The sequence below is a fragment of the Vigna radiata genome, chromosome 5 (genome assembly GCF_000741045.1).
Source record: "Vigna radiata var. radiata cultivar VC1973A chromosome 5, Vradiata_ver6, whole genome shotgun sequence".
NCBI classification, from domain to species: domain Eukaryota; kingdom Viridiplantae; phylum Streptophyta; class Magnoliopsida; order Fabales; family Fabaceae; genus Vigna; species Vigna radiata.
The window spans coordinates 23,109,197-23,132,663 of NC_028355.1; the positions used below are offsets into that span (position 1 = coordinate 23,109,197).

General features: G+C 32.9%; 5 protein-coding genes across 5 annotated transcripts; all 5 read right to left on the reverse strand.

The window, feature by feature from the left end:
• Positions 1-1,807: 1,807 nt before the first annotated feature.
• Positions 1,808-6,315, reverse strand: LOC106762501 (la-related protein 1C). The gene is made up of 6 exons (XM_014646460.2): positions 5,545-6,315; positions 4,762-5,335; positions 4,542-4,686; positions 4,360-4,450; positions 2,714-2,785; positions 1,808-2,478 (listed from the first exon to the last, which is right to left on the reverse strand). The coding sequence occupies exons 1-6, from the start codon at positions 5,917-5,919 to the stop codon at positions 2,440-2,442; spliced, it is 1,296 nt and encodes a 431-aa protein (XP_014501946.1). The 5' UTR covers positions 5,920-6,315; the 3' UTR covers positions 1,808-2,439.
• Positions 6,316-7,773: 1,458 nt separating this feature from the next.
• Positions 7,774-9,996, reverse strand: LOC106761578 (protein Simiate). The gene is made up of 6 exons (XM_014645137.2): positions 9,571-9,996; positions 9,439-9,487; positions 9,213-9,339; positions 8,973-9,043; positions 8,761-8,833; positions 7,774-8,186 (listed from the first exon to the last, which is right to left on the reverse strand). The coding sequence occupies exons 1-6, from the start codon at positions 9,755-9,757 to the stop codon at positions 8,073-8,075; spliced, it is 621 nt and encodes a 206-aa protein (XP_014500623.1). The 5' UTR covers positions 9,758-9,996; the 3' UTR covers positions 7,774-8,072.
• Positions 9,997-10,556: 560 nt separating this feature from the next.
• On the reverse strand, positions 10,557-12,189 carry LOC106761944 (expansin-A11). Its single transcript, XM_014645573.2, is given in 4 exon segments — positions 10,557-10,950; positions 10,952-11,219; positions 11,316-11,637; positions 11,961-12,189. Coding segments are annotated over 4 exon segments (942 nt in total). The 5' UTR covers positions 12,100-12,189; the 3' UTR covers positions 10,557-10,737.
• A 4,367-nt stretch (positions 12,190-16,556) lies between these two features.
• LOC106761943 (probable 26S proteasome non-ATPase regulatory subunit 3) lies at positions 16,557-20,046 on the reverse strand. The gene is made up of 8 exons (XM_014645572.2): positions 19,814-20,046; positions 19,524-19,714; positions 19,084-19,221; positions 18,871-19,007; positions 18,724-18,778; positions 18,122-18,232; positions 17,736-17,975; positions 16,557-17,475 (listed from the first exon to the last, which is right to left on the reverse strand). Exons 1-8 carry the CDS (start codon positions 19,890-19,892, stop codon positions 16,963-16,965), a joined length of 1,464 nt encoding a protein of 487 aa, XP_014501058.1. The 5' UTR covers positions 19,893-20,046; the 3' UTR covers positions 16,557-16,962.
• Positions 20,047-20,515: 469 nt separating this feature from the next.
• On the reverse strand, positions 20,516-22,786 carry LOC106760486. Its single transcript, XM_014643915.2, has 4 exons — positions 22,436-22,786; positions 22,094-22,196; positions 21,138-21,299; positions 20,516-20,942 (listed from the first exon to the last, which is right to left on the reverse strand). Exons 1-4 carry the CDS (start codon positions 22,696-22,698, stop codon positions 20,772-20,774), a joined length of 699 nt encoding a protein of 232 aa, XP_014499401.2. The 5' UTR covers positions 22,699-22,786; the 3' UTR covers positions 20,516-20,771.
• Between the last annotated feature and the right edge of the window lie 681 nt (positions 22,787-23,467).

The window sequence follows — 23,467 nt, forward strand, 5'->3', positions numbered from 1 at the left end:
TCTCGTATATTTATATTCTACCGACCAATTAAGCAGTCAGTCCTATTCTTTTATCTATAGTGGTTTCTTTTTGTCATAATCAAACACGAACTGATAAACATTACTAGATAATATATAAAATGAAGAAAATATTAAATAAAAGTATAAGATGAAATTGACATTTAGTTGTCAACTGTATGTGAAAATGATCACTTTATTAACATTATTTTTTTTTAATTTGATTAATATTTTGCATATGTGACCGCATTTGATGAATTCAGAGATAAAAGTCACTGGTTAGTAGTATAGAGAGACATTTGTTTATTGACATATGTATCTATATAGTTATTTATAAATGTTATTGCAAAAATTATGAGCATTAGTTTAATTTATATTAAAACATCACTTGTTTTGGCTCAGATATTTAGCTTGTTATTAGTGGACAACATAGCGAACCTATCATCTTACGTGTGAATGCACAACACCTGAAACGCTTTGGAATTGTTGAGTACAAATATATTCTAAAATATTCCATAAATGTCATTTTAATATTCTGAGCATATGGCTACTTGTGGTTAATTTACGAAAAGTCGTGTTTTCAGCTTTATCGCATACCTTTTTCCACTTTGCATTTTCATTTGTACATTTAAAAAGGCAAAGGCAAGTAATGTGGATTCTAATCCCGCAATCATCGTACAAAGGATTCCGTTTGTTTTACTTTTAAACTCAAACCCATTTTGCTCTAAATGTCATAACAAGGATTTTAATATGAATATGATATCATATATGAGCTTAATCATTTTGCAGTTAAAGTTTTAGTTTTTATTTTGTTATCACTTTAATATTGTTTTTAATATAATAATAAACAATGTACATCAAATTGACATTTTAAGCCTACATCAGTGCTTGAACGATTATATATTACAAGATAATAAAACTAATAAAAATACATTCAAGTTTTTTAATTTATAAACATATGCAAATGAAACCAGGACGTTAAAGGAAAAATGAAGCATTTTTAATTTAACCAGTTATTTTATTAACCAAATTTATAGTTTAAAATAGTTTGATTTTAAGTATCTACATATGTATACACAGCATCTATTTCAAGATTGGCATGAAAAAAAAAAATGTGACGAGGTAGATAAAATATTTGATTTCACAGCATGAATATGATTTTCCCGGTCTCAGAATGTTGTTTTAAACTAAAAAGTTATTACATTTCACAATTTCCCCTTCTCTTTAAGTTTTTAAATGTGCTATAAGACCTTTGCAAAAAAATTATACTCCTTTAATTTCATTGATATTTACATGCTTTCGAGTTTTAAAATAAAAATTCACAATCATTTATATTTTTACTGATTTCAAAATGACACGAATATATAACTATAATCTTATAAAGTTTACTGTTATATAACTATTTATCATTTAGCATTAAACATTATAAGAAATTGTCTCTATATTTTATAAGACAGTTCACATTTACATAATAGCATAATTCTGCGTCATCATATATACGTAACATATCTACTAAATCATAGTTTTATATTGCAAAAGATTCTTTCACTTTTAATAATTGTAAATAAAATAAAAGATGTAAATATAACTTCATTAAAAAATACATGTTTCAAAAATAAATAAAAAATAAACTTTATCTAGCAACATCTCCCAACATAAAGTCCAATTTCTCCTACGAAAAATATTTACATCAAAGTTCATGCGAAACTATAAAGAAATGCCGAACACTAAAAGTGCGTGAAAAGGCAAACATATAAAAAAATAATCACCCATTTGCGCGAGCAAATAAAAGGGCCAGAACAAACATCAATTAAATAAGGGCAACATAATAGCACGATTTCATGTCAACTCAGTTCAATTCATTAAAAAAAACATAAATACCCACATATACCACCAGAAAATAAAAAATAATTCAGCCGCAACAAATATAAAGTTGTACAGACCGAAATAAAGAATTCGTTCAAGTTACCTCCATCAAAATTCTTGATTTCTTGTCCCATTAACTTTCTTTTCTTCTCGTAAGACCATAATAATAATTCCGAAGAATTCATATTTCTCTCCCTGTTTCATTCATTTGCTACCAAAATCTACCTGTCACTGTAGAAAAGGAATCAAACTTCCAAACAACCTACCCTATCATCCCTCTAAAAAAAACCCTCTCAAAATAAAGAGTCACACTGGACCAGAAATAGAATTGGCCCAGTATTTTGGGATGGTGGGCATTAATTGAGCTTAGTTTTTAATTGATGTTCATCGCCATTTGGGACTTTTGAACTGAGTAGGGGAATCTTCATAATCATCATTTGCGGTAGGCTCAACATTAACTTTACCTGTAATAGCTTCATCTACTGTAATCATTTCAAAATTACATGCTAGGTTATTAGAACTGGATATGCTGGGGGACATTGAACCAGAGTTGGTTCAAAGTTTAGTAGAGGTACGTCACTTGGTCCACTCATTACGCCTCCTCAACTTGTCACCCTACAGCAAATTTGAAGGGCAAAAATAAGATTAAAAACAAAACAAATTGAATAAGCTTTAATTAAAGCAAGTCATTTGGTCCATTCACTAACCCTCCTCAACTTGTCAGCCTACAGCAAATTTGAAGGGCAGAAATAACAAATGCTAATATAGAAATGATCAGAAATGACGTGTGTAGAAAGTGTTTTCAGTGAAAGCTGAAGGAGTGACACCATAAAATAAAATCAGAACTCACCTGCACTTCGACGACAGTGGAAGCTCTCAATGATTCCAGTATCAACTTAATGTTGCTTGTCAAACTTCTAACCTGCACAAAAGATAATATCTATTTAGACCAATAAAAACCTTAGGATGCCTATCATTCATGAGAGCTTAATGCTATTACTCCAAAACATATAGATCAATCTTAGAAGTAGAAAATCTGTGCAAGTTCACCAAAGTTAAAACCACTTTATGTATGTTTGTGAGCACATATATACACTGACATGAGTTGTAAGAATAAACGTGAGATTTGCTTTTGAATTGAGCTGTAGACTTGACCTACTCCATGGAAACTTCCAATCAAACAATAGACTAATATCATAATTTACCAGTAGTGAAAACTACTAAACGTTTGACATTCCTAAGAATGACACAGACCAACGGGGCAGGTAGCGGAGGTTGACTTAAGAGCATAAGTGAGCAAATAGTACTCCAACAAACCATTCAGCCCACAGCTGTTTGAGATCATGAAACTTTCGCAAGCATAGGTGTAAGTCTAGGTGGTCAAAGCATTTTTCAGTTCTACTGATCAAATCTATGCCACAAAGAAAAGGAACATTTTTCAATTCTATCAGTACTATTAAAAACACGAGAGCGACATCTATATGCTTCCAGATAGGATTTAGTTTCTAACAAAAGAAAAATGCCAGACAATTTTCATCCCACCGTAATCATAATATAGCTCTAGATCAAATAAATATCCCATTCAATAAAATTAAACAACAATTTTGCCCCACCCAACATCCATTCAATCAAAGAACCAATGACAGCTGAAAGCTAAATGGAGGCTTTTTCAATTAGATATATACTGCACAACAATGAATGCACGAAGTTCCAAGGCTGCATTAATAACATCTAACTTCCACGCACTGTCATCTACATAGCGTTGTATATGCTGACAATGAAAATTTCTGGAAAAGAGCAATAAACTTGACACCAATAATAACAACCAAATAAACTATTCATCAATAAAAAAATTTTAACACAATATTCAGAGCTTCAAGAAATCCAAAACCAGTCATTACCAGTTCCTTTTCATCATTTATAGAGATGAACTGTGCATGTTCAGTATGATTTCAAGCAAACCTCCATAATTTGTAGCAACAGGTTGCACTGACAATGGTGATTATTGAAAAAATATTTAACCCCACTGGGGGTGGATCTTCACTTGTGAGATGTAGATCTCAGAGCATAGTCAACAAGGTATTAAAGAGCAGCATAGTGTGAAAGCCAAATTTACCAAACAAAAAGCTAGTAAATTTGGACATGATAAAAACAGATTGCTTTAATGTAAAAGCAACACTTAAATCCGTTTTTTCATCTTCATTATTCTGTTATATTTCATCTTCGAGTTCAATTGCCAAAAGTGCTCCTAGGGTAACAAACATTACCATCAACCATGAAAGCCAAAATTTCCTTAAAGGTAAATAACAATCTATCAAGAAAAAATCTATAACAGATAGATTATTTAGTTTGTGTCTAAAACATTGAACCATATGATCAAGATCATAAAAAATATGAAACTGTAGTTTATGCATATGTATCGTACATTCTATCACGTACTAAGTTAGCAGCAAAGTATGTTCAAAATATTACTTGATAGAGAATTATCAAACTTACACGTGGGAAGCTTGCAATCAAAGAAATAGGAACCCATCCTTGTTCATCCATGTTGGACCTTAAATACTCATCCCTCACTAAATTAGCATCACTGCATAACAAAAACAACAATGAAGATAAGACTCAACAGCCAGGATTTGTTGGGAAACAAAATAGTAAATAACGAAGAACAGAAAAATTACCTAAAATAATAATCAATTTGGTTGACTATTGTACTGGCGAGAGGGGTTTCGGCAACCGGGTAGAACATTGCAGGAGGAGGTGCATGTGTTAAAAACGGCATTCCCCCAAAGGGTTCAAATTGTAGTGTTGGGAAATAATAGAATTCTATAAAGGAAGAGATGGTGCATTAGGTTTGTTTAGTTGTACTAGTATAATCAAATAAAAGAAGAAAAAACTGACCAGGAAACCCGGGAGGGTTTGCAAAGGGTCGCATAGGCTGAGGCCCCATAAATGAAGCAGGATTTGGCGGCGGAGGCCTCATTAGTCCCCTTGGAGGCATCCTCTGATGATTTACATGAGTATCTCTGGTATTTGCATAACCTCCACGATCCTGATCACGCCTGTTGCCATAACTGTTATGATAGGATCCATCTCCACGAGGATGATGCCCAGCATTACCACGGCGAGAGGGACTCCGATTATCATTCATTGGCGGGATAAACCCTCCAATCGGAGGCCTCGTATCCCAGTTTTTGTTCCTGTAAGGTTCTCTCGGAGAAGGAACTGGAACCCCGGGTACTCCATGTGCAAATGAATTTGGAGGAATCTGAAGCACGGGAAAGGGTGGCGGTGGAGGAAAATGAGGGGAAGCGCCAGAGAAGTTGTTCTGAACAGGACCATAGCCAACATTATTGCCATTTGCCCCTCCACGCTTCATTGACCTTTGCCTATTACCCATACCATGGTTTATTGCAGGACTAGGCTTCACATTATCAGAAGCTTGTTTCTGAGGAGAGTCTGAAACAACAGGACCCTGAAATGAGACAACAATTTTCAGTAAACACACGTCCTTCCTAAAAAACCATTAACTTGTTAAAATGCCTACATCCGAGAAACTACATTACCACAATGTGAACCTAAACTACCAATATCAATAATTCTATTTGTTTCTTCCGTCAAATTAATAGAACCTCAAGTGTATATAAACCAAACAAAGAACTAGGTTTTGATACAGTAACGGACCTTAGGAGGGGTGAGTGATTCATCGTCGATGGAGTCAGATATCAATTTAGGAGTGGGCTTGGTGGACTCGGATAAAGCGGGCCAAGATATTGCGCCCATTACAGGCCCAATTTCCCCGGCGTCATTAGACGGTCTCTTCCACACAGGTTTCACGGCGGCATCAACGGCATCAGCAGCAGGACCGCTAGAATTAACAGAATCGAGAGAAGATGAAGAGGAAGAAGAAGGCGGTGATTGATGGTTAGGTTCAGAGTCGGCACCGCGAACGACCTGGGCCCACGGAGATGGCAGATTTTTTCGCGGAAAGTTATAGGTATCGGCAGCACCAGAAGGTGTGTGATGATTAGAGGATGAATCAACGGTGGTAGTAACCATTGCCGATTAGGGTTTGCAGTTTCAGAGAGAGAAACAGACAGATGAATGATCAGTGTATAAGAATAAACGTAGATAAGTAAATCCACGGATAAATTAACAACACGGTGAAGATTATCGACGAAAATTGATTCAAAAAATAAAAATTAAAGAACCTAGAAAATGAGATTAAAAAAGAAAATAATGAGTTAGGGTTTGTGATTGTGGAATGAGGATAGCAGATAGCAGAACCCTCTCTTCAGCCTCTCGTTCTGCGTGCGGTTTCTCTTTCGCTTTGGCTCTCGGCGGCGCGCACCTGCGATTTCTTCCGCCTCTCTGCTTTACGACTCGGTGGTAATGGAGACAAAGTGTAGCACAGCAGCTTGCCCAGCTGTTACGAAACCTAATTCCCATCTCTCATTTTATTTTTAAATTAATAGTTAGTAAAAAATGTTCGTTTACTGTATTACCCTCTCTTAGGAACAAAACGCTATTTATTTTTTGGTACTACATAGTAAATCCAGTTTCCTTTTCTCTCTCTCACTCTTTCTGTAAGTTTGTATCTTTAGCATTTTTTACACACGAGATTTGAGTAAAAGTATCGGTAAATATTATTTTACCTTCTAAATTTGATTTTATCAAGGAAGATTTTAATAAAAATTACAAAGAATAAGGAGTAAATTTTTTCATAATTAAAAGAAATATACTAAATTGATATCTCGTATTATAACTTTCACAACTATATTGTTTTAATGAATTTTCAACGTATATTTTAAAAAATTGTTTGCAAAACATTGTTTTCGATATTTCAATAATGTCGTTGTTCTAAATTGTTATGCTGGACTTTTAAAAGTGTTTTGAGCTTAAATCTTAAACAAAGAAAAACAATATTAGAAGACGGACTTGTTGAAATAATGTACACGGTAGAGAGGTATGATATACAAAAATATATGAATAAAATAAAATTTTATACTAACAATTTGATTAAATATGAAATAAAATTTTCCCAAAAAATGTACGATGATTTTCTTATATTTAACCGTTAATGTTCATGAGTGTGAATTTTATTTAGTCACGTATTATTTTCAAACCAAATTATTATATCTAGTATGTTTGTCTTATTGAGAATGAAGTTCCGTGTCAAGTAAATGTTATTCCTTTTTCATTTTGTGTGGTCGTATACATTATATTCAATTTTCCATTTTTCTGGATTTATTTTGGTAGTTTTCACTTTATAAATCATCTAAACGTCTTTATAATTATTGAAAGTATTGCTTTTTTTTTTTTTATGTACCTATGTTTAGGGTTATCCAAATTATATTAGATTTTTGAAGTGATATAGTATAAGATTATTTGCTATGTTTTATTGTGTCTTTTACTTCAGTATTTGAGTGGCACGTGACCTTTTATGTCAAACTGTGCATGGTCTTTAATATTTATTTTATACTATTTTAGTGGTTTTGTACTTTAAGTATCTTTCCCATGTGATTAGCTTAACTTTTTATTCTTTAATTAAACAAGAGTTAGAGTTATTAATGTTTTCGAGGGATGAAAATCATTAATGGTATAAATGATCAAGTATTTATGTGTGATGGTTCAATATTTGATAAATGATATTTGTATCTCAATCATATTAAAAATTTGATCAAGCGTTCAGAGATCAATCTTAATATGTAAAGTATTAACTTTGGATCGTTTGAAGAATTTAAAGATACTGCAAAATTATTGGACCCAATACTTCAATTATTTATCATTGGTAAAATTATTCCAGACTTGTTTGTTTCAAATTTTAAAACAGAAGTTCTTCTCCATTCATTTCCTCCTATATTGTTTTAGGAAACATACTTCAAATATCTCAATCATGTACTTTAACAGTAATTATCATTAAAAAATGGTGGTCATTGTTTTGTATTAATTTAAATTATTCAAAAAATGTATATAAAAAAAGACAGAAAAACCAACATCATGAGATTCTTGGTTGGTCGTGGAGTTGAGATTTATGTAATCACCAATGCCACGGATTGAGAGTACAAGAGGTTTCTAACCATCTTCTGCACCTAAACCATGTTCGATTTCATCTAGTTTGTGGCATTCGGAACCTCTCTAATGAAACATCATGCTGGGAAATCATGCAAGCCCTTTCAATGACACCATTCTTAGTGGGTAAGCTACTTTATTCAACTGAGTTCTTTCAATTTCTTGTACTCCTGAAGGCTAAGAAGGGAAGCCTTGACCTTGAGCCAATCCGCAGGTTTTGGCATGATAATAGCAATATATCCTTCTCTGTCAGCCTGATGTATTGATGAAAAGAAATTCATAAAAAGGGAAACAAGAAATAAAACGAAAAGGAAAAACTGGTAATTGTTCACATAATCAGCACGTCGTATTAGGATGAAGACAAGATTGCAACAAAGTCATTTACGCTTTAATGTCACAAGTATTTAGCAGTAGCAACAATCGGTATGATTGTTCAAGGATGGTTACAAACAAGGTCCTAATAAGTATCAAAACAATACGGAATCAGTGACAAGAACAGCACAACAAAAGTAAACCTCTTCTAGCACAAACACATAAAAGGGGTCTAATCTAACACAGTTGTTTTGGTGAATGACAAAAAAAACCCAGCGGGCTAGAAGTCTCCAGGGACCCCAATATGAGCCATATCAGATCTCATAAACAGTATAAGTACGAGGAACAATTAGAAAAGGCAACAATAATAAACATATTTGATAATGGAGAAGGTTAAGGTTGGCAAATCAAACACAGTTTGGACTTGACATAAAACATAATATGCAAGGGGCAAAACAGTGAAAGGTTTATATACAATGAAAATATCAGGTTGAAAAAGTGCAAAGTTACTCTTACCGAAACATTAAGCAGTTGTGGTTGCTTGATCAATTGTTGATTCACTTCCAAGAGGGAGCCTTTAACGCAACATCTAAAAAATCACAAGTTATGTATCAGAGAGTATAAAGGAAACCCCGGAAAAAGAGGTTTTGGATAAATAAGCACACAACCACAAAAAGATATACAAATAATCTTTAGATCATATGGATGTGTTATAATTGAGAATTTACCTTACAATATAGGTATCATTTTTGGTAGAAATTTTGCACAGAGCAGTGTTGGACTCAAAGTGTTGTGCATTCTGCACGAAAACACATCTTAATTTAATAATGGAAGAATAAGAAGCAATTTCCATAAAGTAAAACATTTTCAAACGCACAAAATTTCACGAAATAGTGCCATTGTTCTTCTTCTGCTTTCGAGAGACAGACAGCAAGAAAGTGTGAAAATTCAAAATTGGGAAAATGTACCTTCTTCCGCTTTCCAGTGACTTTCATCTCGCTGCGATCAGACTTCCCAACATTGAAATCGACGGCCGTGATTCCACCTTCATCCTTGAAAGCAACGTGGGAAGGAGCCAACCCAATCACACACAAGCTTTAAGGTAACAACAACAATTACAGAGAATGAACATATTTTTAAGAAAATACCAACATAATCCAACTTGAAGCAACCTCAGAGGAATGAAAAGCATACCCATTGGCGTGCCGGTAAACGTACTGATCGTGAGCTGGTTTCATGAAATCTGAAGTTCAAATTAACTAAATAGTTAACTATAGAGGTTTAGGGTTTATAAAAAGAATGTAATGTGAGTGTGAATAGGATTACCTATGGTGAAAAAAGTGGCAAAGTTGGATTCAACGGCGGAAGGAGGAGTCATGGGAAGATTCTGCACGTCAGGGATTAGAAGCTTCTGTAAGTCTTCCTCTTCCTCCTCTTCTTTATTCGCATCCAGTACTTTGCTTTCTGAACAGTTCGATTCATCCATGATCTGGTCCTTGTTTATGGTTGACATTTTAATTATTATTCAAACTTAAATGAGAAAAAGTACTGCGCAATCTCCTTGCACTTGCAGACTTAGAAAAATAGGGCAACACTGTCGTGATTCTGAACAACGGTCACAGAACCACCTCGTCGTCATACAGTACTTACAGCAAACAACAAAATGACTACATAGGATCCCAGATTCTGTGCGGTTCCGCCACCAATCTTACTGGGCCTCGTACACTTTAATTAGTTGGAAGTGCTATTGACACCCCCAAGTTGCTTTTAAAACCTCCCACTTTTTATTTTATCTACAGATACAACTTATTTTTTTAAGTTTCTTTTTAATTAATTAAAACATTTATCAAATATCTTGTGTTAACATTTTTTAATTATTATTTTCATTTATTCTGATATAATCTAAAAAATAAAAATTCATTGCATTATTAGTTTATTAAAAAATCTTGATTAATTATTTTAATTAAAAATAATCTACATTGGAATTAATTTAATTACTGTTTAAAAGAATATCTTATTTAAATCGTCAAGCTAGTTTATATTTTTTCTTTCCTTTTTACTGAAGTCATAAATGTTAACAACGATAATGAGAATCACATTATATATACGCATAAATATTTTTATCCATAATTCAGAAATAATCTGCATTAATTAAAATAGTATCACGGAAATAACATGATAAAAAATAAAAAGAAAAGTCTTAAGGCATCAGTATAAAAAATAGTATTATAATAAAAACTAAACATTACAACATTTTATGCATAAAAAAAAAAAAAAAACTTCGTATAAATATTTTGTTTTACAATAAAAAATTGCAGTGTGTAATGAAACTGAAGAACAAATTCGCAAAAGCAATACATTGCTTCTAGACTTACAGATAGAGCAGCACTTTATAGTTCATAGTATGATTCAAACTCAGAAGAAGTTCATTTCTACAGAACTCACACTACAACTAACAATGATTCTCTGTAATAACTAAGGCAATTGGAATGTCTATTTAGGGTTCTTCATTATAGGCATCAAGTTGATGGGTTCGATCGTACCATATTTACCAAATTCAAAAGCAGAAGAGAAGGGTGGCGGGCTGCTCCGGCAAAATAACAGGCACGCCTCTGCCGTTTCGTTCATCGGAAACTCCAAAACCCACAACTCAATAGCCCTTGTGGCCTTAAAACTGAACAGTGGTAGAGAAACTCTGGCCAAAAGCCCAATTGGATGGAACAACATCTTGAAAAAGTTTGGTGATACCATCGGTTGTTGTGACTCTGAAAGACAGAGATTGACCATTCAAATAGGCATTGGATTGCCAATTAGCACCCCAATTTCTTGACATAGTCATCCACCCAGTTTTTGAGCCTTTGATGGACACAGATCGAATAGATCCAGCTCCTCCTACGTTGTTGATCAGCACAAGCTCAAAGTAGTCTCTCCCATTCACACTGAACCTAACCCCTCCTTTCTTCATGCATGAAACCCTGCACAGTAAGTTTTGGTTTGATTAATTACAAAGTTATAACGGAAATGAAGCTTCAACTTTGAATAAAGAATAAGACATTGAGTAAAGTTCAAACCTTTGAAACAAAACGGGCACGATCCCTCCTCTATAGATACCAATCTTTTCCCATGCGGGTTGAGCCATGTCAAAGTGTTTGAGAGGAGGGTTGCACCAGCCACCGTTGTTGCTTGGCAGAGCGAAATTGGGAGGGCAGAAGTTTGTGGCAGTTATGGTTACAGATGTTCCTTTCAAGCACCATTTCGGATCTGCTTGATAATCGCACATGATTCTGTAACACTCCCCACACGAAGCTCCATCGTTAAATAATGCAGTACTCAGTGCTGCTGTATCAGTTCCATACCCTGTTGAATATAGATTCCCATATCCACAAGCTCCTCCTGCATCTCACGCATGCAAGGGAAGATTCAATTGGGATTCTTTTGAAATATTTACTGACTCGTCAAAACACAGTTTTTATCAAATACAATCGGTGTGTGTGTGTGTGTATACACACTTATTTACTGAGCTTTTCAGTTGTTTATATATCTTCTGAAACATGAGATTAAACACTAAATGATCTAGTTAATAAGTGGAACTATAAACTAATAAACTTCAAATTCGTCATGCATTATCCTTAGTTCATCAGAGATATGCAATCAATAAGAATAAAAGACAGAAAAAGGAAAGTACATGGATAATGTTAGAAGGTACATTGACTCACCCATTGTCCCAGAGGCATCACTACCGCCATAAAAGGTGGCATGTGCATTGGTCCATCCAGAAGGTGAGAAGGCAAAACTGTGAACTGAGAAACAACAAAATATGAGGTAGCTTACGAAAACAAACATGACAGAGGCCATTAGTATATTGCCTCAAGCTAAGAATGTGGAAGACTAAATTGAAAGAGTGAGAGAATTTGTATTTGTTTTCGTTACATTTATTGTCATTTCTCAGCAGCAAATCAGTCTTTATATAAGGGAGCAGAGTGGCTTTGGCAAAGATGGCATACGTGAATTATGATTTATTACATTATTAAATTCATGTGTGTGAACAGTACAATTCTAGATGTCATTCAATTATTCCCACGTTCTCTTATCTGACAATTTCCTCTTTGCTCACATGCATTTCTCAGCACAAGAGCTGTGAAGGCATCTAAAAACACCAACGTTTAGTCACCTATCAAAATCTGGTCGTGTTTTTTATTTTACTTCACAAACTTTTTCCCAATTTTAGTTCCATGGTTTCGTTTGACTTGTTGTTTTGTAGCTATTTGTGGATGAAATGACAGATAGTATTTTTATGCGATTGAGCAAATGTCTCTGATCATCACATGCAGATGCTTCACAATGTCATAATTAATGTTACTGTAACCTCGTCTCCTATTTTGACTCCTTCAGATTGTCACGCCTGTGATGTAGGGCAACAATAGAGGCCGCATCACCGTCGATTCGATCACATAATAAAGAAAATGTTACGTTGACACCGCTGTATATTTTGTTTTGACATTCATATAATAACCATAAAAGGTATTAACATAATAAATTAAATTACTTAATTTAAATATAAATTAAAATTTTAAATATAAAAGCAATAAAATAAGTTGTATTGTGGAGGGGAAACTTTATGCAGTGTCAAGATCTAAGGATGTCATGTAAAATTAATTGAGTAATCTCATTTGTGAAATGGAATGCTTTGTTTTATACATGATCAATATATATATATATATATATATATATATATATATATATATATATATATATTGGAATTATAAATTTTATTCATTCTAGCTGTGAAAGTATTAAATTGATAAGGATATTTTAGTCCAAATAAACTAATATTTTACTCCTATCAAGTATTTCTTGATTAAATGCATTGACATTGAGGATCAATAAATACTAGAAAAAGTATTGGTTAATACCAGCACACAGTTTTAAGTTATAGTTCAGTCTCTAGTTTATAACTTGTAATTTCCAATTAATCTAAAAACTTTTACCTATTGAATAGCTAATTTTATCAGATACAATACAACCTGTAAGTATAAATATGTAAATTATTAACTAATAAAATTGTAATGATTAATTTAAAAATAATTGTAATAAATAATAATAAATCCATTACAATTTTGACATTTAAAAGTAAGAAAACTTAGAAAAATATTATTTTTCTTGGTAAATTATTGAAAACCTACGGCTGATCATTAATTGGTCTAATTTAGTTTTGGCATATATAGGTCGGTGGCACCGTCATGCAAAGCCAGCCACGTTGAAGTTCATGGTAGGACCAATTGAGAAATTCTTCTTCACCAAACTCTTTCAATTCCATAACTAATTATATATATATTTCATACACTTTTTACTGTTTTTTACATTTTTCCTTTAATTATAGAAATTAATATTTATTATATATGAATTAATAAAAATAAATCTTTCATTTTAATTGTCATTTTACCATGTCAATGAAATATTAGTATTTTCTATTATATCCATAATTATTTATTATGCAATGAGAAAAAGAAAAGTACATAATAATTTTTATAAAATTTAAAATATTAATTATATCTTTTAAATTTGTTTGTCGAAATCTTAAAAGAAAACAAGGAGAGAGTATTACCTTAAAAATTAGGATAGGTAGCATTAAATTAACTCTATTATGTATTCTGTTTTAAATGTGATACTAATCTTCTTATAGACATGAATTTCTAAAAAAACATGCAAATGAAGGAGATATGGAAACACACCCTCCAACTTTATTTTTTCTTGAATACACATTATGTGTAACACATGTCAACATTCCCCTACTAAAGTGGACCAATTAATGTCAATAATTAGATTTATTATTATAATATTAAAGTGTCAATATGAGTTATGTAAAACTTGATGTAATAGTTATTATTATTTATTTTTATATTGATTTAGCTAAGTTTTATATATCTCATAATTTTATTTTTTTGATATTGAATATTTAAAATTTATATATTTTTCAATTAAATTTTTTATTTAATTTTATTGTTAACTATAATGATGTGCATGTTAGTTTGAATAATCGTTGATAAAGTGTTTTTATAAAAAAAAAAAAATACATGAAACTATAACAAAATATACAATAATGCTAATTACTATTAAACTACTGATCTAATCTACTTGAAACCATAACAAAATATGCAACTATCCTAATTAGTATTAAACTACCAATCTAATCATAACATAATTGGTATTAAACAGTACAACAAGAAGGAACAAAAATATATAAAAAACTATTATACAGTCCTCCTTAAAAGTTTAAAACTAAATAAATATAAAAAGTACATTTTAAAATTCAAGACATACAATATAGATATATACATGATTTTTATCTCCTTTTCAAAATTATCTCTGTTGTTGGACTCCAACGGCGGATCTTGGGACGCAGGATATCATGGTCCTCCCAAATCTTTTTGAAAATTTTTAAATTTATATATTAGGAATTTGTAAAGTTTTTTAAAAAAATTTAATTATATGTAATATATATTGGGGATGAATGAAAATTATATTAAGTATTTTTTTTTATTTATTTTATAAAGCACAACATTTAATATTAATCAATAATAAAACATAAATTCAAATATAATAAAGAATAAAAAATATTTATTAAGATATTTTTTTTCTATTGTTTTTTGAGTTTCCCACCTATCATACTCATATCTGACTCTCGCTTCTTTTCTTTGTGTCTGAAGAAAGAAATTAGACACAAAGTACCTCTCGATTGTTATCTATTCTCTTATATTATTGGTCAAAATATCTTGGATCCTACTGCCTCCTACAAAACTAAAATGTTATATTATCCTAATTGACGACATAGATTCAACTAAAAGATATAAAAGTCTTAGAAGTTTTATAGAAGAAAACATTTTAAGTACTCAATTTTAAGAAGAACTTGAAATTAAAAAAACCATTTTAATATTTTACATGTAGAGACAGACGTAAAAAAAAATGCTGAAAAGATACATTACTCCAATTAGTAACAATCAAATACCGAAGCTAAGTTAAAAAATTTTAAAATTTTAAAAATTTCATCTATTAAATAAAATAACATTTTAATAAAAACTTAACCATAAATATCCATATTTATGAATATTTTAAAATTTGACCAATTGGAATTTTTTATAGGATGTCTTCAACCTCAATGATAAAAGTGGAGAAAATAGGTGTCCTTATTGTGTAGATCAATTGAGAAAATAGGTATACTCATTGTATACTTTTATGCATTTAAAATTTTAAAAATTTGTGTTCTTTTTTATATTATTTTAAATGAGTTTCTTTTTAAAACCAGTGTTTTTCCTTTTCTTTTATATAGAATTGATATTGTCTTCTTTATTTATTTAACTTTCAAATAAAATAAAAAAGTAACATTTCACTCCTTAGTTTCATTCTTATTTACTGTCGTGCGTATGTGATCCGAGCACTTACAATCGTACGTTAAAGTGGCTACACGTGCGAAAAGATCAAGCATGCTTTTAGCTTGTGAAACAAATATACACAACGATACATTCTAGTAAAAAGATAAGAAAAAAAAAAGGCAATGTTTTCTCTTTGTTTTTTATACTCCTTCAAAATTATTATCTCTGGTTTTTATAATGCTCCTTCAAAAATTTTGATTTTCATAATGTTTAGACATCTACACTCCACACTAAGTGACTACCGAGAATATTAAGCAGCGAAGATTTGCATGTCTGAAAAAGGAACAAGAGGTCCTTACCCGAAATGAAAGTGCAGAATAGGATAGAGAAAACAAAAGAAAACAAACTGATTTAAAGAGAGAAAAGAACCTGATCCAATTGTTACAGCAGGTTTCAATCACATGATCTACATGAATCATTTGACTTTGTTATGCACTGTAGCATCACATATAAACCACCTTGCGCAATTTCATCCAATCCAAACTGCAGTGGCTTACAATCGCACATGATCATAACCGTAAAAAGTTGTTTTACATAAAAACACATAATTAAGATTAAAAAAAACGTATTTTCTGAACTGAAGGAAATCGATTTGATCTTCGTAGATTGGAATCTTTAGTGGATCCACAGCCCTGTAGGGAACCTTTGACTCATCTCTTTAAAGGAATGTTTACCTAAAGCATAATACCTTAGTCTACCCCCTCGGACTATTCCACACCAGGTTTTAGATCTCTCCTTTTAAACACCCAAAGGAAAAAATTATACCCAACCCAAAGAAACAAGTTATAAGCCACCCCTCCTTTCCTTTCTTGCAATTCCTCATGTTTTAACAAAGCTCTAATGTGTTCCACACCAATACCCAGCTACACAAAAATGGAAGGATTTCATCTCAAGGACCCTAGAAATTATAATGTTATTGATAGAAAACTAGGTTTGTCAAAATATAATTAATACATCCTTCAGAGCAACAGTTTCCAGAGCAACAGTTTCCAACCCTAGCTTCTTAACAGAATTGATATGATAACTAACAATTGATTTTTTTCTTCAGGTCCTAAAACATAATTCTCCGGATAAGAAACAAAACATAGCACTCATAATGGATGTGAATAAAAACAGAACATATTTAATGTGTTGAACTGACTTTCTGATATCTTCCACATTGAAAATTAAAAAAAATCACCTCTAGAGAAGGAAAGGATAATGGAGGTTCTTCAAAAGAAAAACATCCGCAAAGGTTAAGACATGAAGGTGCCCTGATAGCATTTGGTAGGGTGAAAAAAGATATTTCTCAGAAATCGTCGTCATCCTCCTCTGCAATATGCTTAGCCAGCTCCTGCTCTTGTTGTTGTCTCTCTCTCCTCTTTTCAGCACTCTCCTTCTCTTTGTGTGTGTTTGGTGGAAAACGAAGTGCTCGTACTGCCTCATTGTGCATGTTAAGACAGAATGCAATTCGAGAATTAAAGGCCAACTGAGGCTCGTTTGTCGAGTAAATATCTCCGGTTTCCTTGGAGACCATCCACCCGTTGGCATGATCCAATGTAGCATCAATTGCACCATCACGAATAGCCTTTGCAACAATGCTCTCGGCATCAGCAATAGGATTTGGAGAGTTCAACCTCAGCTTTTTAGCAACATCAGCTAGAGAGATGCGGGAATAGGAGATGCTGATGTTACGTAAACCAGTCCTGATAACATTATGCCGCAATCGAACAATCAAATTATGGGTTCTATCTGCATTAAAGGTAGTGGCAAACTTGTCTGCAATATTCCTAAAAAGTTCCAAGTCTCCAATCCGTACAGCCTGAAATTTTTACAACATAAGCTAACAGTATCACAAAAGAATTATATATATACACAGAGAAAAAGAGAGAGAGAGAGAGAGAGTTCAGAATATGTAAGACTGAACCAGTTCTAGTGGAGTGAATTTATAATTCAACTAACATAAAATTTACTTGTCATGATGAAAAAAGAGAGGGAAAACAAGCTAACTAATCTAATGATTACAGAACCAGCCTACAGTGATATTATCACGATAAACTTAGGATAATAACGTGGACTTACATTTGTAAGCTCAAAGTAAGGCCTTAAAGCTTTTTCCATTCCTTTCTGCATAAAGACAGTGCGCTCAGGTATTTCTCCCAACAGTAACCGAACTATCACAGCCCACTTGTTACATTGAATACGAAAACCCCGTGCAGCAACTGGGGCTTTCCGGGCAGCCTGCAGGAGAGACTCTTTTGCATCTGTATACTCCAATTGAATTGTGCGAATTTTCCCAAGGTAGAAGAGGTAACGACAGAACTGAAAGGGAGTACCACAAAAGTGGAAAAGTGAAGGAAAATGAATCAAAACATTGATGAGCAATAGATAGGTTTGTCTACCCAAATTTATCAAAAAAAAAAAAAGACATCAAAACTTAAATGCTCAGGATAACAGAACCACCATACCTGTTGGTTTGAATGCGCTTCAAATCGAGGAGCCTTAGACCTCAACTTTTCGGCCTGATCGTATAGATTGTGGTGAAGGTAGTTACGGAGTAACAAATTAAGAAGTGTTTCCTGCAATGAATCAACAGTTAACAGATAAATTTAAAATAAAACACTTTGCATAAATTGTGAGACTAATCAATTTATGCAGGGAACATTTATTGTATGTACATGATTAGATACAACAGAAATTTTAAGGAAAAACTAAAAACCCTAATTACTTGCATATCACTGTGCATATCAATTGAGAATCTATAATAACTATAATATGTGCCTGGTTGAGTTTGTTGTAACAACAACTACTGAACTATAGCAAAGATCATAAGCACTTTGCATAAATTGTGTGACTGATAAGTTTATGCAGGGAACATTTATTTTGCTACATGATTGAATACAACAGATTTTTTTTTAAAAAAAGAAAACTAATTACTTGCATATCACTGTGCATAATAATTGAGAATTTATAATCTATAATAACTATCAAATATGTGCTTGGTTGAGTTTGTGGTGGTAACAACAACTATCATAAGCCCTTACGTAAAAAAGCTAAAGTGAAAACAAACCTGGCCCAACTCGTCATGGCGAAGGGTGGCAATTCGGTGCAATGCAAGGAGGTTACTGAAAACAAATTTCAAAATTTAAAATCACTTAAAAATATAATTCAGTCTTCAACCTCTCTCAAATATTACATAAATTAGCACCTAACTCACCCACGGATTTCAGCAAGATCTCCAGTAAGCTCATAGCTATATGAATAGTAAAAATACAGTCTGGATGCAATAACATCAACAGTTCTCCTGTTTGTGTTCTTCAGCCAAACAATGCTAGCTGAGGAACAAGCTTTGGCCTAAATAGGTAGAACAAACATCAATATATAATCAGTTTCACTTGTCAATTCGCAAAATTGAAAGAGGGGGGCTGACCTCGTTGTATTTTTTTTTATCAATCAGAAAAAGTAGTACAAGCAGGTAACAGTAGATTTCTAGCTCGGGCAACAAGTGTTTAGCTGGAGTTTGAATTGCAGATGTTGCGGCATCCACTTCCATCTCGTGATCATCCTCCTACACAATCAGTGCGAACATTGGACTCCAAAAATCATTGAAATACACTAATTGACCCCAATCCACTATCTAGTTAAATAGAAGTTAAATTATGAAAAAATTTCAACCATGCAATTAAATCAACAGATGCCTTCTTAGAGGGATCATCAACTTCGTCGGCATCATAATTTAGATTTTGAATTAAATGGACCAAAAAATACTATTCACAATCGTCCACCTCAAAATTCAAATTAGGTTAATAAGAACAAAATATATAAGTCCTTTTCAACATGAACAACCCCTAAATCTAACTTGAAGTTCACCTTGGGAAGATACGCAGACAATTTGGCATGAGCTTCAGAACCAGGAGTGAGGACATGATCAAGAAAAGACGAGATAATTGACGATGTTAATTTACGCCTCAACACAATTGTAAGGCGAACAGCACGAGCAATTCTACGGACTTCCTTCGAGTACGAACCGGTCTCGATAAGCGACGCTATCTCCCTCAAATCTGCGGAACAAACCACAATGCAAAAAAATGAAAAACCGAAACGGCTTTGAAGAACTGCAAAATCGGAACAGAGGAAGTTGTTAGAGAAAAATTGCTTACGCTGCAGAGTAGACGGAGCAGGTGAAGAAACGGAGTTGGAAGGCATTGAGCGATCCTTCATCTCGAGATCTTGAGTCATGTTGAACAAAATCTAGTGAAAGCGCATGCACAAGCAAAAATTGGGGGAATCTGAAGCAAACCCTAAGAAGGTGAAAAGGAAGGGTGGAGAAGACCCAAGAAGAAGCAATTTGGTGGCACAGTTGTCAAATGTCCCCTACAGTCACCTCACTTCACCTTCGCCTTAGTCAAACTTGTTGACAAAAAAGGGGCCTTCTGTGTATGGGCCGATTCAAGACAGATACCAGAGGAATATTTCTTTCTGCACCCCATATCTTTCTTCTTACATTTAAAAAATTTAAATAAACAAGATTATTTCCATTTAAATACACAACAAAAAAATTTAAATGCTTACTTAACTATTGCTTTTCTCAAAATTATAGATTTATTTGTTTATTTTTCAAAATTTGTTTATTTTTTAAAGATTTTATATGTAAAAAAGTTGTTTGTTTTATAATAATTTATAAAAGAAACATTTCCTGTTTTAAAAGATAGATGAACTTAGTTTCTTCATAAGCTACTCAACAAAATTCCTAAAACAAATTTCCACCTTCACATTTGTCATTAATATATCTATCCGTCGCATAAAAATAAAGATAAATTAATACACGATCTATTCATTTTATTTCAATCCTTACAGCGATAAATATAAAATTTCCTAAGTTTTATTACATTATAATATATCCCCTTTAATCCTATATCTTTTAATACATTAACATAGGATAAGGAATATTACACAATCATCACATATTGCAACCAATGGCACATCGTAAGGACTGAGGAATGTTTTGTAACATTTTATTTCATTATTGCATTCTTGGTACTAAGCCAGCATACACATTCTTTAGATTCCTTTACTTATAGAGTGCCAACGCAACTGTACTTTATGTGCATACAATTTTTACAAGAAGAAATGAAGAGAATCTGTATTTTGGACACTCTTCTTGGTACCAACCAATGGGTCAATGACCTTCCTCCAAGCCTTGTAGTCAATGGCATCTCCAGTATCAGGCAGCAAGAATCCATTGACATAGAAAAAAGGTGTTCCATACACCCCTCTCGAAGTAGCATACTGCAATTTCAAAGAAACATAAACATAAGAAATGTATTTGATTGAAAGGTGAGCTATATTTATGCGTTTTTCCAAGTCTTGAAGAGTAAAAATATGAAAATATCAGTTTGGAACTCAAAATTTCAAATCCAAATATCTTCTAATAAGTAGAATTAATCTGAACGAAACCTAAAAGATTAAAAGAGTTTGTCTTGCCTTAAAAGAAACTCTGGTCTGATAATCAGTATTTGTGTCATTGAAGCCATTCTTTATAGCTTTATAGTAAGATCTCCCAAGTACTTGTGTTGCAGACTTCACTATCTCCTCCACAATAGAAGCCCTAGACAAGTTCCGTGTGCTTGGCCCATAGAATTTCTCCTGTTAAAGGGTATGCATCAGTTTTGGTGAATATAAACTTGAATAACTTCATAGAAATATTATCCGAGATGCGAAATACACCCAGTGTCTCAATCATAGCACGTAACATACATAGCACAGAGGCATCATCGTAAACAATTTTAAGCCAGATAACTATGATTTTACAAATAGTCATATTACTGTTCCTTAAACAATTATGACATTATTGTCACATTTACTAATTCAACAATTAACTTTCATTGTGCGAATCCACTACAATCTCTCCATGAATAAGATGCAACACTCAGTCACCAGATGACCAATATGTAAGGCTAAATTTGAAAATTAAAACAGAACAAGCAGAAAGAGAAGGGAAATTAGAAAAGAACATGCAGAAAGAAAAGGGAAATTCAACACAAGAAAACAACTTTCCATCTTAATGATTGGATAGAATAAAAACACGAGTAAAAATTTTCCACTGTCTGGGAACAATCCATTCTGAATACATAAAACGAATATGAATTCCACTAACAGTGCAGTATTTGACCAACTAGATTTGAATCTAAAACAGATATATATGTTGTTGTAAAGTTTCTCGAACAGGATTGTCTCACCTGTATGGAAAAAATAAAAATTACAAGGACCGGAAAGAACAAAGTCCTAAATTTCACTAAACCGTGAGAGGCACTAGCAAATCGAAAGCACAACGAAAAATGGAATTCCAATTCACAATGGCCAAAGCTATGAGTAAACATGATAATATCTTCAATGAATGCATGCATCAGACACATTGATTTTGAAACTCGAATACAAACCTGATGCTTGAAGAACCACTCCAGCAAGGGGAAAGTCGCAGATGCGTTCAAATTGCTCGCTATGTGCAAAGCACGAGACGCAACAAAAGCATTGTCGTGATATCTGTGATTCGGAGAACATAAAAACCAAATTTCTAAATCAATATTCCACACAGAAGGAAAGATAATTTAGGTCAGCGCACAAACAATGTTGAAAAAAGCAACCGATCACATTCTTTGCTGAATTTGAACCCAATTCATAATAAAATCTAAAGACGAGTGAGTAGGAAATTGCAGAAAAGTGAATTCCTTAAAGGGGAAGAAAATTAAAAAGGGCACCAGAAAGTATTGGGTGTGACTTACGGAAGAGGTAATAGATGAAGAAGAAGTGAAACCCGAGAACCATAGTGATGAAGAGCTTGTTTGAGTGAGGGCCATGAATCCCTGCTGTCTGGGCACACTGGATCATAAAACGCTTCGATCAAAACCGTATCCAGTAAATTCAACGACCCTTTTCCGTAGACGAAGCCGTCAAATCTTGAAGGCGGTATGTAATCGGCACCAGCACTCAACAGAGTAACCAAAACCTGAAAACCAACGAATACCAATGTTGTCGTCCGCACCATTTTCACTCTCACTCTTTGCAAGTCAATCAACCAACCGACCAAACCAAACCAGGCCCTGTTGATATGTCTACTATTTCACTCACAAGTCCAAGAATAAGATATCAATTTATATTAAATTTTATTAATTTCTTAATATAGTTATTTTTTAAACTAAGCTCAGATATTAATTAAGTTAAGGTATTTTAAGAAAAATATTACTCCTCTAAATACGATAATTTATGTTCTGTGGTCCAACAATAGTCGAAACACAGCCTTATGTGAACGAGGTACATTGTATGTGGCCGGTTTTTGGTTTGTCAAAAGATTGCGAAAGAAAGAAATATCAGACCAAGGGGAGCATTGGAGTGGGAGCGGCACTACCAAACCAGTCAAATAAAAAGCGTTTTCGAAAGGGTGATTAATTGAAGAGAATGAGTGGCAGAAAGCAGAGGGAACCATGATTGGAATTGTAGTCCAGCTTTTATCTCCTTTCTTGTGTGTGTGCATTTAAACATAATTATACTTTTATATATTTTAACGTTATTTACGTATTATTTAATATTAATATGGATTAATCAATAAATAATATATAGATGATATTAAAATATTGTTAAAAAATGTTATTAAAATATTATCTTTGAAATATTTAGGTTGTGTTTAAAATCTGGACAGGAAACGAGTAAGAGTGAGGAGATCAATTTAAAAAATTGAACAAAAAATTATGATGTTGTTTAGATTAAAAAAATGATGTAATTTAATCTGATTGGAGATGAATCCTTGACATTCGACG